This window comes from Coregonus lavaretus (assembly GCF_964263955.1).
Source record: "Coregonus lavaretus genome assembly, chromosome: 1".
In the NCBI taxonomy this organism is placed as follows: Eukaryota; Metazoa; Chordata; class Actinopteri; order Salmoniformes; family Salmonidae; genus Coregonus; species Coregonus lavaretus.
In genome coordinates, this window is record NC_139988.1 from 67,167,556 (window position 1) to 67,184,668 (window position 17,113).

A 17,113-nucleotide genomic window follows, 5' to 3' on the forward strand; every position below is an offset into this window, starting at 1 on the left:
GTCTTTTATACAGGTAACAAGCTGAGATTAGGAGCACTCCCTTTAAGAGTGTGCTCCTAATCTCAGCTCGTTACCTGTATAAAAGACACCTGGGAGCCAGAAATCTTTCTGATTGAGAGGGGGTCAAATACTTATTTCCCTCATTAAAATGCAAATCAATGTATAACATTTCTGACATGCGTTTTTCTGGATTTTTTTGTTGTCATTCTGTCTCTCACTGTTCAAATAAACCTACCATTAAAATTATAGACTGACCATTTCTTTGTCAGTGGGCAAACTTACAAAATCAGCAGGGGATCAAATACTTTTTTCCCTCACTGTACATAGTGTGGGTGTGTACCTTCATTGTACTGGTTTATGTGCAAAGCGCTACACATTGTACTCCATGGTTTATTTGCATAGCTTAGTACAGTGGAAAAAGGTTTATGTGGACTCTGGTGGACTCTTATGTGGACTCTGAGTAAGTGATGTCTATGCTGTAGGTGTGTAACTACAGTGTGCTGGTTAATGTGCACTGACATTTACAGTGTAAAGGTTTATGGGCAGAGGTGTGTACTATGATTCATGATTTATGTGTACTTCATACTGCAGGCTGGTACAGAGTAATGGTAAATTAAGAGGTGTACGGGTCATGTTTTATGTGAACAGTGTAAAGGTGAATAAACAGTAGGAAGGTTTATGGGGAAAGTGTTAAGGTTAATGTGTTGAAGTGTGTGCAGATAAATTTTTTTTGCATGTATACAGGTGTGTACAGTGTTCAGGTATATAATCTAGTTCTAGTCGACTTAAGGTGCACTGTCTAAAGAGGTAAGCACTGCATCTATTTTCTGTCAAGTGTTTTCCCTGCCATTGAATAAGCGGGGCAGGCCATCCAGCCTAGCTTTTCAGCCCCCCATCTAAGATAATGTGGTTTCTATTGGCTTCTGTCCTTGAGGTTGCTTTGACTTAAATAATAGGATGGGGAAAGACTGGTTCTGCACCGAACACAACAGTATATATAGGTGTGTACAGTACTGAGTACTCTCTCTACCTCCCTGCCTCTCTCCCGTCTTTTGACTGGATTGTCCCCCATTGAAGGGATTCAGCTTAGCACCACTGTAACCTGTTCTGGCACCACCCGAACTCTCCAGCCTCGCCGGTGTCCAAACTGATTTCAGTTTGAGAAGTGCGATGGCGGAAAGTAACAAGGGGTTACAACTACGCCCCAACTAATTAACTGGCTGCACATAGTGTCGTTCTGAAAGGCTGAGGCAGGCCAATAAAGAAAGGGTGGAGAGAAATAGGGAGGAGGAGGACAGAGGGGGGGGGGAAAGAGGTTGTGAGGGAGGAAGGAAGTTATAGGGAATGGATGATGAAGGCCAGGAGGGAGGGATGGATGGGGGAGGGAGGGACGGAGGTAGGGAGGTTATGAGGGCGGTTGGGAGGGAGCGAGGGAGTGGGGGGCACTCCTGCAACAAGGTATTGTCATCACAAAATAGTTTATATGGTGTGAAACATAATACTTATTAGGATAGAACAGTTAAAGGTTGAAAAACAAAGACAATTCTTTTTTTCAAAGCACGTTTACAGTTTACAGTCAGTTTACAGTAATCGCGTGATTGTTGTGTCCACTTCTCTCCTTTGGCCTGATATCATCCACTAAAACAGCAACAACAGACAGAGATAGTATTACATTGACTCTACTCTAAATAGAGGGGTTCGGATTGCCGGGTTGATACAAACAATACAATATAATACCTCGTCAGGGAAAATAGAGACTGAACACGATGGTTTTCCCAAACACGTGCACCGAAAAAGGGAAGTTGGCTAATCGTTAGTCATGCCCTTCCCATGAATCCTCTCGTGACACGCCGTGTACCGTAATAAACTTGCTTAGCACTGAGAGTGGCTCCTAAATGAACAACCCTGTTCACCTGGCAGCCAAACAGTTGGCGTGGTGTCATGGCTATTTTCGGCATCAACCTGTTTGGTGTAAGCATTGTTTATATCAAATGGTCGTACGGGCCAGATCATATTCTGCAAGCAACAACCTGCCAAGAGACAATGGGATTAAAGACTCGTCTCCTTGCTACTCTCATTCTATTTTTAGAGGGATTTCATAGGGGGAAAAGCAAGAATGAACGTGAGAGGCCTTCGTTACAATCAGGTTTTGAATGAACACACTGGAGTATCAATCATAGTGTAGTGGAAGGTTAAGGATACTTATTTTATATTTTAAGAAACATATGTCCCAGTGCAGGTGATGATATTACTTAGAGATAAACCCTCCGCAGGTTGCCTTTGTAGTGTGTAGTGGTTTGCTGAATGTAACACTTTAAGGGGTGGTTTCCCGGACACAGATTAAGCCTGGTCCAGGACTAAAAAGCGTTCTCAATTGAGATTCTCTTAGTCCAGGACTAAGCTTAATCTGTGTCCGGGGAACCACCCATTAAAGTGTTACATTCAGCAAACCACTACACACTACAAAGGCAACCTGCGGAGGGTTTATCTCTAAGTAATATCATCACCTGCACTGGGACATTAATGGTGTGGTGGAAAGCTTTGAGTTTGACACATTAAGGACAAGTCATACAAACTATTCTTATGGTGAGAACCACATTATGATCTTGAGTGAGTGGTTCCCCTTTACTGAAAGAAACATTGGCTCTGGAGCCCCTTGATGATGTTGATGGTGATGTAATGGAGAGGACATCAGGAGTCCTTGGGGATCTCCTCCAATCACAAAGAAGCAAGGAGAGGAGAAGAACGAGATCCCACCATGATTGGCTGGGAGGCTCACCATGATTGGCTGACTCTCAGACAATCCACGGTCACCTACAGCACATTTCGCAACAAACCCAGACTGCACAGAGTAGGAGGTGGAGTTGCTTCAGGGCAAAATGGTGCGAAAAAACTCTCACAAGAATAAATGAGAACTGACCCAGTAAGAAATAGAGAGCCCACAAGCAGTCTACGCTAAAAGAAGACAGAAGGATGTTATTGTACATGCTGCGTGTGAAGTACGAGTACTTTCAGATTCTACGCCAATTTGGAAATCTACACCAATTATATTTTATTTGAAAACCTCCACTTCCGTCCCAAACATACCATCCGCTCATTCACTCCTTTGAAAATTCAAGCTTCCAAGTCTCAAGGTACCCAAAAAACGAACGCATTGTCCCAGCACCGGTAATGCAAATGTCACCCAAACCCTGCCCCAAGCATTTTGTCCAATAACTACTGTTCTATTTATAGGAACCCCTGTTGATAGGCTACCTTGTTATTTTCTGGTCAGCACAGTGTTTTCTACCCAGATACACCCTGTTCTGGTGCTGCGCTGGGTCACATTTGTGTTTATGACAGCAACGTTGCGCTCCGACACTGAACACAGTGGAAAAGAACAGCAAACAATGAACCACAAGACATGACCTTCAGGGGGTCTGAACACTCAACCAGGACGCAATGCTGCCCCAACAACACTGATACAGCCAACACAGTCACGTTCAATCATACTGTATTTGTGAGGCTTGAGAGAGGGCATCAGACAAGGCCTACTGAGCCGAACCAAGTTGTAGTGAGCTGGCCTGATTTTGCATCAAGCATTGTTGAATCGTGCTAAAAAGGACAATGTGATAGGAAAATATACGAGCCAGCATAGTTTGGGTTGGGTGGGCACGATAATGTGAAAAAGGTATGGGTGAGGTTCAAAATGTATATCATGTGCGTTATAAACAACATATGATATATGCCAGTAGATACGTTACTGACAGACAATCATACCATTCCACTGTAGAGGAAGAAAATAACTGGATGTCTCTATGAATCTCATAAGTGATGGTTTTTTTTGTAGCCCTTTCCTGCACTCAAATGACCTAGTGGCCTCATGGGTGGAATGTTATTAATATTTTTCATAATTTCATAATTAATCAACATTATTTCAGAAAACCCACCTAAAATCCGGTGTTTCTTTATCAAATGGTTTTGTTATTTTTCAGTCTTCTGTGATGTATATAAAGTGTAATATTGGGATGCAAAATCAAATTTTTAAACATTTCAACACTATATCTGACATGGTACAGGTGTTTCCTTTTTTTAAAGTCCATAACCATGTGTGTGAGGTGTATACTTTTGTTTCAAATTAGACACGTTTAAGACTACCAAGAAACACTCTGTGTGACCCGGTTTTAGCCCACTGTAGTAAAAGGTTAAATGGACCTGGTTCAAGTGATTTCTTGAATGAACAGGAAAAGGATCAAATATGTTCTATTCTATTCTGTTCTACTATATGTTCTTGTCTCAGTAGAGCAGGCACAAATATATGCCATGGTGATAGAACTGTAATACCATATCATAGTAAAGCATGTTCACCGCTTATAGTAAGTCCATGCCTCACCTTGTCTACTTTCAATTAATAGCCCAGGCTTTTATTTGCTTCAATCACCGAACTAGAGCTGGGACGATAAACCGAAAATTATCGCCACCAACCATACCGGTATCTTGCTGATATCGTTCATTACAATAAGTAGCCTATACTAGAGGAATGTGAAGTTTGAAATGAAATAAGTTTGCTAATATGGGTGATTGTTAATAGGAAAACAGAAAGGAAAACGTTGCACACTGCTGCTCATGCTCCCAGGTGATATTTATTTATAACAATGTTCGACCCTTAGGTCTTCATCAGGAAATGATTGTTGATAGGACAATAGATGGCTACAAACAGTAGTAGTTTAAAGGTTAATTTTTTTAAACTGTGGTGCACATTCATGTTATAAACTTAACGTCCTATTTATCATTATCGCATCAATTCAGGCAATTTACCCCAATATGGATTTTTGTCCATATCGCCCAGCTATACACAACCGGTGCTTATTGGAGCCAGGCCTCTATTTCCTTAATGCACACAGCTTTTGCTCAATTAAATGTTGAAAAGACTACCACACTGTTTATTGTGACCAGTATGACCAGTATGAACATAATAACAAATCCATTGCAGATCAGACTTGCAAAGACTAGGCTGCTTATCATACACCCCCGATTTCATGCTTCAGCACCATTCTCTCACTCCTTGCGCCTCTTGTATGCATCGTAGATGAGCCTACCATGTCAAACCACACTGCTGTCTCATTCATGGCAATGATGTTGCTCTCCTTAATCTTCTTTTGCACAATCTTTATGGTACTCACTGAAGTTCACTTGTAAACAACTCATTTAGACCTGCCGTTTATTTGAAAAAGGCGTTTATTTGCTGAAATGTGTGCCGATTCACGGCTATTAAAAGGGACAGGTGACTATTTGAGATTCAGCGTTTAATTTTAGTTTTACGCTATTAGAATATCTATAAACACTGCATTCCGTAGAAATCTATTGTGTATACATTACCACTATTCCATTGACCAACTTGATTGACAAGCAATACAATCTAATTAGACCACAAATGATTCCAATCGTTAAAACACAGGTTCATAAACATATCAATATCTCCTTTGTTGTTACAATTTGTTGTTGAAAATGAGTTAACTGGACAAATTGTGACAAAACAATACCGTTAACAAGAATTCTATTGAGGTTATATCGAGTTGGGATCAAGGAATGTCAATTATGTGATGACACCGTGATTAATCGCACTGTGAAACTCAATCTCGAGCCATTAGGGATCAATAGAAGATGCTAAGTAGAATAACACATCACATCTAAACAGAGCCATATGCCTTCAATATTCAAACGAGTGGTAAAATATTCATATAAAATCACTTAAAAACAAAGCCTTCATTCATATTTAAACATCTTTACATTTTAGAGGGGGCGAGAAGAAATACTGAATTGAAATGCAGACAAAAAGAGAAGATAATCAATCAAATATCGAGGCAGATTGTATTGCTAGAGCCTTCATTGAGGATGGAAGATAAATCCAGCACACACACACACACACACACACACACACACACACACACACACACACACACACACACACACATACACACACACACACACACACACACACACACACACACACACACACACACACACACACACACACACACACACACACACACACACACACAAACACACACACAAACACACACACCTCCTAACGTCTACTTCTCTCCAGTGCTTCCCCCATCTCTGTCTCTGCCCTCCTCCCACTATATCTCTCCTTCCTCTCTCTCTCTCTACCCCTCTCTTTCTCTATCCCTGTACCTATGTATTCCCTCTCCATCTCTGCTGCTCCACCTTTCCCTCTTTCATCCTCCCCTCTCTCTTTCCGGTGCTCCCCCTCCTTTCTTTCCCTGTGTCTACTGCAGCAGAAAAGGCAGCACAGACAGCAGCGTGTGTGTGTGTGTGTGTGTGTGTGTGTGTGTGTGTGTGTGTGTGTGTGTGTGTGTGTGTGTGTGTGTGTGTGTGTGTGTGTGTGTGTGTGTGTGTGTGTGTGTGTGTGTGTGTGGCGCTACGGTATATCCATGTGCCACATGCACTCATGAGCAATAAAAAAAACTGCATGTTGAATGGTAGTATGAATAATGGCTCTGATCACAACATTGATCGCTGATCATATGTAGCTCCGTAAGTTTAAGCATGTCACCCACATCTTCCGGTTTAAGAAACCCGGGAGTGCCGGTCGGGAATCCATCCCATTCATGTGGTCTCCGCCATCGGCGAGGGCGCCCAATAGCGAGGCACTTCCTGTTACCCTACATTAAAGCCAATGTGGCCAAAGGGAAAGATCAGGTGACCCAATCCAGATTATATATCTATCTAACCCTGACACACAGCTCTTCCTGTGGTGAGACCAGATACTGGACGTGGACAGCTGAGTTGTTTCTACAGCCAGGTTTGACTGTACTAGAGAGAGAGATGCAGTGTGTGTAGGATAGGGTGTGTGTGTGTGGGGGGGGGGGGGGGGGGGGGGGGGGGCATGTATGTAGCTGCCTGGCTACATACATGCATACAGTGTGTATGTGCCTAAAGAGGAGTGTTTTTGCAGTGTAATCAACCAGGAAATGTGTCCTGTACTCAACATCAATAGGAGTGTGCATGATTTTTACCATATGCATGATTTTAACATCTTTATACACAAAGCAAACTATATGGCCAGCTAATTAGGCATAGCCTACATGTTATTTCCTAAGGGCATGTGTGGATAAAGAAACATAGCCTATTCGATCCAATTATTCAATCCATACATCTTCATCAAAACCCTGTATCATGGGGAAAATAGAAGATCATTATTCTTGTTACCCGTATATTATGCTATGTGTGACTTCTGCACTATCAAAGAGAATCAATCATCAAACAGTAAAAGCATTTTTACATTCCGCACCTCAGCTCTCGTTACTATTCGCTTGAGAACCAACTGATTCGAAACGAACGCAGCTTCTAGGAAATGGTTCTGAAAAGCGTGCGTAAAGGGGCTTTATCATAGCCTCGGACTGTAATGTGGGACAGATAAGCTAGCCAAAAAAGAGAATCACCAAGGGCAAATGGGGAAAAACGAAAAGAGGACTTGTTTTATGTTCAAGTTTCAAGGTCGGGTTAAGGCTCAAATGAGCGCACAATAAATAAATGAAATACAGCATGCTTAGGCGCATCGACACAAACAGGCTAATGAATCATGTTTGAGTAGGCTCCCGGAGGGAGACGGAGAAAATAGTGCGCTTGGATGCAGGTATGGGACCTGTTACACCAGGCTAAAATATCTAGACAATATTAATATGAAAACATTAATTTGGAGAATTATGATTAAAATATATATGTTAGCAATATCACTGGCAACTCATTGATTTGGCAGCACCCTCATTACGAAACAATATCAACACGTAGGCTAGTTTATAGTCTACAATCTGAAATTAACATAGGAGCCATACCATCTTTCATTTTTTCACATGCTATCACAATTAATTATTCAGTATCCTTGAGTCAATATCCTGCCGTTTAACACAAGCAAACTGTCAAGGAAGTCATAGCCTACCGAAGTGACCTGCTCAATTATGATGGCTTATTGAACGAAAATCTAAGGTAGCATTATTCATGACAACTATGGTTGATCAAGGGAAGCTCATTTTATAAACTTTCAACAACTTATTGCGACTCAGATTTTAGTGGTCAAAGTTGGAATGACAAATGAAATATGACATTTAAAGCAATCAAATATAAAAAAGAGTCACTCACCCGGGCATATTTTGAGGAATAGGGGTCTTCAAAAAGGGCCCACATTCTGGGCCGCCAGATTTCCCACCAAGTCTTTTTCCTTCCGTCCTCATGCAAGCACAGTCTTTTCATGTCCCCATCTGCGCCTCCTGGTAGCGCTGGGTCGTCTTCTGGCAACTCCGGTTCGGGATTCTCAAAGCTGTCCAACGCCTCCTCTGCGTCCCTGTGCTGCCGGTAATTCATCCAGCAACAAGCTTCCACGTCCGTCTCATCGATGCCCCAGAATGCCAGCTCCTCTTCGAACAGCGGACCGCACACATCGTTCGGACAGTGCAACTTCCCTGTGCGGTAATAGTTGAGGATGAATGAAAAGACGGAAGGGTGGCGATCGAAGAAGAACTCGTCGTTTTTGTGGTCGTAATCGAAGTTGCTAAAGGCGTCCGGTTCGGTAAGCCAAGATAAGCGAGTACCGGGCAACGTTTTTAGGGTGCTTCGATAGGTTTCATGCCGCACCCCCCCGCAGTTTATCACGATTTTCTCGCTTTCCGACGGACAAGTCATGTCTGCAGTGTAACATGCTTTGTTGGACGACTTGTTCCCACCTTTGCGCCCTTTGAAAGAGGAGACGCAGACCGAACTGAGCATAGAAGAACTGGGGGAGGGAGAGGAGGAGAGAAAACGGAGGGAGGAGGAGGGAGGAGGAGTCTGCGGGGAGAGAAAGGGAAATCATTTTAGCAAAAAGGAAAGGTATCTATGTATAAAATATGAACATTAGTAATAGTAATAGTCTACAGTTATGCTATAATTCCTCATGTAATGTGCATAGAGTGTAGTAAATGACCTTGCAGCAGGTGCATTTGGCTGTAAGAAAGATTTCAATAGATAAAACAGGTTGCCTGTAAAGTTGGTTTATCAAGGCTGTTCAGATAAGCAGTATTCACCAGAAGACAGTAGAGATGTAGGCCTAGTTTGTATTCAGTCACTAACATACAGTAATACATGAGTGAAATGCGGGGAATGTCACATGTTTGATTCAACATTGATGATACTGTTGTTGTTGTTGTTTTTTAAACACTTAAAGTGGTAGGCTGAAATATGAGAATAATAAGATGAGTTTAAAGCAAGGCAAAAACGGAGACTACGGGACTACTGCTTGAACGTTAAAAATACATGTTGTGTTATGAATGTGCTATAAGCAAAATATCTTCCATTTCATATTTCAGCGCCTAGTATCACACTTATTCGACTGGTTCCATTTTGTGCCTCATGCTGCTGCTGTTACTGTAAGATTATGTGCACTGTACATGATACCAAAATGATTCTAATTTCTCCCAATTCATTGATATAGTATCTCTAATTAGGCCACTAAAGACACACACAGAGCCAACCCCATACCCTCCACTGCTATCTGCTTGCCTCGGTACCCAATAGCAGTGAGAGAGAGGAGCGGGAGGGAGCTTGTGTGTGTGTGTGTGTGTGTGTCACTGGGGAGAGAGAGAGGGAGAGCATCCAAGGAGGAATGAGAACCAGAGAAAGAGTGAAAGCGAGAGAGAGAGAGAGAAATTGAAGGAGGTATAACGTAACAAATCAGGGATACGTCTCGCTCCTTCGCTTCTCCTTTCTCTCCTCCCTAATGCTTTTCTGACGTTAGGTGACACAGCATTCAATACGTGCGTGTGTGTGTTAATTGCTTCCCAGGAGTGCAGTGTCCATACTAATGTTAGATCGACTCAATCAGTCTGCTACAGGCACCATGCTTCCCTCTAGCCCTCTACTGCTTTTACATTCAACTGAAGTGTGGCTATGTCATGCTGTTCCATAGTTTCTTATGCATTGTATGTGTCTGTGTGTGTGTACGTGTGTGTCCGTGTGTGTACGTGTGTCTGTGTCTGTGTCTGTGTCTGTGTCTGTGTCTGTGTGTGTGTCTGTGTCTGTGTCTGTGTGTGTGTGTGTGTGTGTCTGTGTGTGTGTGTGTGTGTGTGTGTGTGTGTGTGTGTGTGTGTGTGTGTGTGTGTGTGTGTGTAAGAGAGAGGGGGAGAGAGAAAGATAGAGAGGAGTGGGGAGTGAGAGACAGATCAGAAATCAGCTTTTTAATGGAGTGATCTGAAAGGACAGAAATAATCTAGATCGGGAAAAACAAGTGATGCTCAACAAATACCTGAGGACGGGAAAGCTAGAGGGAATGGAAGAGAGAGAGAGAGAGAGAGAGAGAGAGAGAGAGAGAGAGAGAGAGAGAGAGAGAGAGAGAGAGAGAGAGAGAGAGAGAGAGAGAGAGAGAGAGAGAGAGAGAGAGAGAGGGGGGGGGGGGGTAGGGAGAGAGAGATGATGAGAGCCAGAGAGAGAGAGAGAGAGATAAAGCCAGAGAGAGACAGAGAGAGATAGATTGAGAGGCAGGGAGAGAGGGAGAGAGAGACAGAGGGAGAGCGGGAGAGACAGACAGCGAGAGAGAGAGAGAGGGAATGAGAGCCAGGCAGAGGGAGAGAGAGACAGCGAGAGAGAGAGAGAGAGAGAGAGAGAGAGAGAGAGAGAGAGAGAGAGAGAGAGAGAGAGAGAGAGAGAGAGAGAGAGAGAGAGAGAGAGAGAGAGAGAGAGAGAGAGAGAGAGAGAGGATGAGAGCCAGGCAGAGGGAGAGAGAGACAGCGAGAGAGAGAGAGAGAGAGAGAGAGAGAGAGAGGATGAGACCCAGTCAGAGGAGAGAGAGAGAGAGAGAGGATGAGAGCCAGGCAGAGAGAGAGAGTGCGCTATAAAAGTGAATGAATTCCACTGCAGTAAAAGCCAGAATTATTTGCTTTCTCTCCTTCCCCTCGCTAGGTCAGCACGTCCCCATTGCAGTGTATTGTCAGTGTAGAGTCCTTTTGCTTCTGAAAAGGAGGCGTTCTTCAATGCAAAACCTCTGCATACTGTGTACCGTAAGTATGTTGTTTACCTCCTTTTCTATTCTATTGGAATACGCCCCTTTCCTCCCCCTCTACCTCGTCCTACCCCCTCTCCAGCGCTCTCTCAATCTCTAGCCCTCCCTTCCCCTCTCTTGTGCTCTCTCTCTCTCCCTTGTTAACTCGATCTCATATTCCGCATAAGGGGCTCACATTTCATTCAAGGGGAATCTTGACTTCAGTTTCCTCCTCCTCTCACACTCTCTCTTTCCTTTCTCAGTGTCCCTCTCTCATCCCATCTCTGCACGCTTCATCTCTTTTCCTTATTTTTTACTGCATTTTACTTGAGCGTTCTCGTTCTTCCTCACTCTTACTTTCCTTCCCCCCTTTTTTACAAGTGTCCCCTCATTTTGTTATTTCTTTCTCAAAGTAAGCTTCTCTCACTTTGCTCTTTAATATTTTATCACCTGTTCGTTTTTAGACTTTTTCTCAAACCATTTACATTTAGCTTAATGCATTTTCTTCTCTTCAACAACATTGTCAATGTCTTGTCTTCAGCATGTATGTATACTTTCTCAACCGCACAAACAACTTTTAAGACATTTCCAAAGTGCATCTTTAACTTGGAACATATTTTCAATACTCTTTTCTATTTGGACTGTTTTCTGCTAATTTCTTTCTAGTTTTGTGTTTTGTATGAAACATTATCTATATATGAAGATTCCAGAATTCAAGAGAGCCTCCACTCAGGTAAGGTTTACCAACTATCAGAGGCTGCTGCATGGGATGGACTGGCGTCATATGGGACAGAGATAAGCACAGGTCTGAGAACAGTACTTAGAGGGATTTGAGACAGACAGGACATTATATACTTAAGGGACACTGATTTGGGGACAGTTGATGTATGTATACATCACATAACTCTAATAATAAGTAGTAGTAGAGTAATAAAGTAACAGAGTAGGTAAGACAGGATTCCAGTTCCTTAGTCTTGACTGCCCAAGTAAAACTTGGCAGTAGTCTTCACTGCAGTACTCCTGATATTGCTTGCTCAACAAAAAATGCCAGGAGCACTTTGAATTTAGGAACACTGCAATATCATATCAGTGTTTGTTTGTTTTGTTTACTGCATGTCTTGCAGTTGGAAATGAACTATTTCAAATGACGATGTAAAGATAAAGGAGAGTTGAAGCAAAAAAGAAAGAGAAATGAAATAACTTGAAATAGCTTATTTTGACAAATGAGCCTGAAAAGAAACCCAGTAATGAGTTCTAACCAATGGTCAGCTTAGAACTGAGGAAGATTCCAGCAGAGAAGCGCTTGTATTGTTAAGTAAGCGATCAGATGTCAGCACCATGGACAGCAGCACTGCATGGGATGGGATAGAGTCTCTACTGCACCCACAGGGGGGGAAATAGAGAATCTTAAACTATCTGCATGGAATAGATAGACCCATGTATTGTTGAGGGATCGCATTTTAGCACCATGGACAGCAGACACTGCTGTTTTCCTATGCATGGGACGGGATAGGGGTTCTAGTTGACTCTAGTGCACCCAAAGTCCAAGGGGGGAAACAACATTTTTTTAAACTATCTGCATAGATAGACCAATGTGTTGTTGAGGGATACAATTTCAGCACCATGGACAGCAGACACTTCTGTTTTCCTATGCATGGGACGGAATAGTGGCTCTACTGCACCCAAACCCCAAGGTAGGGAGAGTATAAATCTTGAACTATCTGCGTAGTCCAAGGTATTATTGAGAGATCACATTTCAGCACCATGGACAGCGGACACTGCTGTTTCCTACGCATGGGATCGGATAGGGACTCTACTCAACTATAGTACACCCAAAGTCCAAGGGGGGAATAAAGAATCTTGAACTATCTGCATAGAGCAATGATTACTTTTTAAATCCCTATTCCTCAAAATGCAGTAACATTTTTTTTACTTTATGTAGAGTTGGGGTTTATTTGGTTACTATTTGGTCATAATTAATAGCCTACATGAACAACAGCAAGTATTCAACATTGCTAAATGCTAAACCCTATCCAGCCAATATGTTTTCTCCGCAATAGAACCATATAGGGAGAATATATTGCTTTTAGCATTGTAATTAAAGTAATGTAACCATTCAAGAGAATGAATGACAGAATAGAATGCAACTTTACTAGAATATCAATAAACCCGTCCTGTGGAAGTGAGTACCTACTTTTAAACATTATAAGTACTTGAGATAATTGCTCAATGCTCATTTTCAAAGGAACATGTATATACTAGGTCTGGGCTTAGTGTTAACAAGATAATTGGGTGCCTTTGGGTGAGTTTCGTCTCAAGATGCTGGCCAGTGTTTGGAGCGCAGTATTGAAGTAGCTACGCACATCTCAACTGCTAAAACAAGGGGGCTATGGGGAGGAAGGAAAGAGCGCGTTAAGGTGTAAAATGGAGGAAGAAGAACTTGTGTTTGGATGGGGAGAGAAAAGCGAGGGAGAGAGAAGGACAGACAACAAAATTGAGAGAAAGAGTGATACAGATGAAAGTGATCAAGTGTTAAGCGAAGGAGGAACCGTACCCCCTCTTTCTCTCTCTCAGAGCTATACCCGCCCTGACCACCATGTCCTGCGCTCCACAGCTACTGCTCCCCTTCACAAACGCACACACACACACACACACAGGCTCACCTGGCTGTGTGTGAGCGCTGCATACAAAAACAATCCAAAATATTAGGAAAACAATTGAAGGGAAAAACACTGCTTAATCATAATGAACTTGGAATGAGAGAGAAGGGGAGGTCAACCATAAGGTAAAAATGGAGAGAAAGAAAGAGGTAGAGAAAGAGAGAGTGCTCTGCTCGTGCACGATGGCTGCACTGACGCTAATATATATTAGCAGAAACACTGCAGCAAGAGGGGGAGGGAGCGCGGGATTATGGGCCGCATCGACTGTGAGGTACCAGCAGAAAGGAACAGGGGGAGGGGAGGAGAGTGTGAAAGAGAGGGAGAACAGAGCGCAAAGGAGAGAAGCAGGGAGGAATTTGGTAGGAGTGCTGACTGCACGGAACATGCGAATCGTGGCTGGCGGAAAAAGCAAAACCCTTTCCCAATTCACAGAGAGAGAGAGAGAGAGAGAGCAAGAGAGATAGAAGGAGGAGGAGGGGGATGGTAGAAAAAGGAATGGAAGGAGAGGAAAGGGAAAGTGAGGATAAGGCATGGGGAGGTAGAGCTGGCGTGAGAGGGAGGGATGGATGGAGGAGAGAGAGGGATGAATGGAAGAGAATTCTATGAACAATGATGGGAAACATGAAAGACAGGCAATAAAAAGAGGGAATGAGAGAGAGATGATAAAGGGGATGAGAAGAGCGGAGGATGAGAAGAGCGGAGGATGAGGGAGAGGAGGAGGAGGAGAGAAAAGGTGATGAGATAGAAGAGGGAGCAATCTTGCAGGGGTTTGGTAATGCCTGTAAAGCACCTGAATGGAAGTGAGGGAGGAAAGGGGGGGGGGGGGGGGGGGGGGGAACAACATTTAGAGGTGATATACAGCAGGGTGGGAGGAGGGGGGTGACAGACAGAGTGCATTAAGGGAGGGAGGGAGGGAGGGAGGGAGGGAGGGAGGGAGGGAGGGACAATGAGGGGAGAGTAAGACAGACATGTATGTGTACAGCTATGCTGAAGTGCAAGGGAGAAGGTGGGCTGTGGGCTGGTGTATGTGGATTTTCTTTCTCCATCTCCTCATCAAATGATGTACCACAAGGTTTCTCGCTGTTCCCTCTCTACATCTTTACCCTCCCCCACTTTTCCATCTCCCCCACTCTCTCTCTCTCTCTCTCTCTCTCTCACCTTCCCTCCACCCTCTCTCTCTATTCCTTTCCCTCACACTCCCCAGTACTGGTGAGACACCATCAGGAGAAACAGAGGCACTGCAGCAAGAGGAAAGTACTGCAGTCACCTCCCCTTTTAGTGCAGTGTCACCGTATGATGTCCTCTCCCTCCGACTGTCTTTGTGTTTAATGGTGGAACTCTACATTCTGCTATTCTACTATCAGAAGCAAGAGAGAGGTGTGTGGGTAGTATTTGGGGGAAACATGAGAGCAGTGATAGTATGAATGAATGTGTAAGGACAAGAAAGCAGGTGGGGGAGAGAGAGGGATGTGAGCAGACAGAGAGAGAGACAGAGAGAGAGAGATACAGAGAGACACAGAGAGAGAGAGAGAGCAAGAGAGAGAGAGTGAGACAGAGAGAGTAATATACACTTAGAAAAAATGAGTCTTTGACAGGGACAAGGGCTATGGATGAAAGAAAAAAAGGTTTATTTGTTGGGTGAAAAGATACAGGGACAAGCCAAAGAACCCTTTATCGTTTAAGGTAGAACCTTTATCAAAGAGAATACAATGGGCCACTGGATTAGCAAAGAAACACAAAGCCAAGGTACACTGAGACAAGGGCTTTGTAAGGAATAATCAAGCTAGTTTATACCAACGACCAATTCCCTAACCAACTGTGCATAAAAAAATACAATCAATTAACCGCGCATGAGGGAAATGGACTCTGGGAAATCTCCCAGAGGCCCCAGCTTATCTACCCAGCGATACCAGTGCAGCAACCTCGGGGGTGTGCCACTCATGACCAATCCCCATATAGAACCACAGCATCCGAGGGCCCCCAAACCCCTGGGGCAGTGGTTCTAGTGCATATTGATAAAACTAAAACACCCTCCAAAGGATAACTCCTCTCCAACCCTTCAGGCTTTGTTTTGGAATGAAAGACTCCATTTTGAAAGGCACCCTGAACAGTGGTTATCTATCTCCTTTTTAGCAGGCTGGAAATGAATTATTAATATATGAGCTTGATTCAGGAATAGACCCAGGAACAAAGGACGGAGAAGCTGAAATAGAGGATTGGACATTTAGAAACAGAGCTGAGCAAAGCCCTTTGGGTGCTGAGCCAAATGTCCTTCAGAAAGGGTGTGGTGACTTAGTCATGTGTGGGAGGTTCGACGTAAACAAACAAGCAGTAATAGCAGCAATTAGAGAATCAGCACTATTCAAGCGGACAGCATCGGAATCCAAATTCGGAAGTCCAAACTCTGCATTAAGATGGTGCTGACCAAATGTCCTTCAGATATAGTGCTGCCCAAAGCTAGGGGTCAAGTCTACAATGTCTAGCCCATAGAAATATAATCTAGCCTTCTGTAGTGCCTTAATAACTGTGTCACAAATAATTCTGTCACTAGTTCCTCATTGTGTACTTTGTATTGTTTGCGGCTCTTTGTGAAGCAGGGCTCCCTTGCAAAAGATACATTGGTCTCAATGGGACTTCCCTGCATAAGTAAAGGTTAAATCAAATAAATAACGGCAAGGTCTAGTGGGTGGCAGTCAGACACCTTTAGCATCCCATAGCAAATGTGTAGGGACTAGGGAGTAAGAATACCGAAGCATTCTATAAAGGACGTTATAGCACCCCTTGGTGGGTAAGAGGATAACACACCAGTAACAGTCCAAAGCCTTGGTCATGTTCAGTAGGCTCGAAACTGAAGAAAATGCTCTGAAACTGAGAAAAACTGGGTGGTACTATCTGAACGTATCCAATAAGAAACACTTGTCTTCGTTTCCCTACGGTGTGCCCCAATGAACACAACCCAGGTGTGACAGAGAGAATAGGGAGAAAGATACAGTACTATCACCAGCTTAACCAATAACCGTCGTCATTTCGCAAGTGCTTTTATCCAAAGCAACTTACAGAACTGTGGACATTGACGGTGACATGTATATTCTGTATATTTGGCCCATGCAGGAATAAAACCCACAAGTGTTGTCAGCTCCATGCACTTACAAACCCACTGAGCCATTGTCTCACTAACCCACTGCTCAAAAACAAGGGATACTATTGGAGGATCATGTGAACCGGAGTCATATCCAACCAAAACATTAAATGACCCCCCCCCCCCCCCCCCACATGCTAAGAAATTAGTATCCTGACCATAGAGCTTGAACATTGAACCCTATACCTCATCTGTCCCTCACGTCATTAAATCTGGTCCGTTCTTAATTAATGACACTGGCCTTCATGGCTCATCACAACCATTAGAAGCTTAAAGTGGGACACAGTGTGAGTCACATTT

General features: G+C 43.4%; 1 protein-coding gene across 2 annotated transcripts in view; it reads right to left on the reverse strand.

Moving 5' to 3' along the window:
- kcnc3b (potassium voltage-gated channel, Shaw-related subfamily, member 3b) overlaps positions 1–8,784 on the reverse strand; it is a gene marked incomplete at its 3' end in the record, with an annotated part of 33,774 nt that extends 24,990 nt beyond the window's left edge. For both annotated transcript variants that reach the window (XM_084164695.1, XM_084164696.1), the window contains exon 1: positions 8,146–8,784. In XM_084164695.1, coding sequence (XP_084020821.1) covers positions 8,146–8,769 — 624 coding nt within the window. In that variant the 5' untranslated portion in view covers positions 8,770–8,784. The remainder of the gene's footprint in view (positions 1–8,145) is intronic.
- Between the last annotated feature and the right edge of the window lie 8,329 nt (positions 8,785–17,113).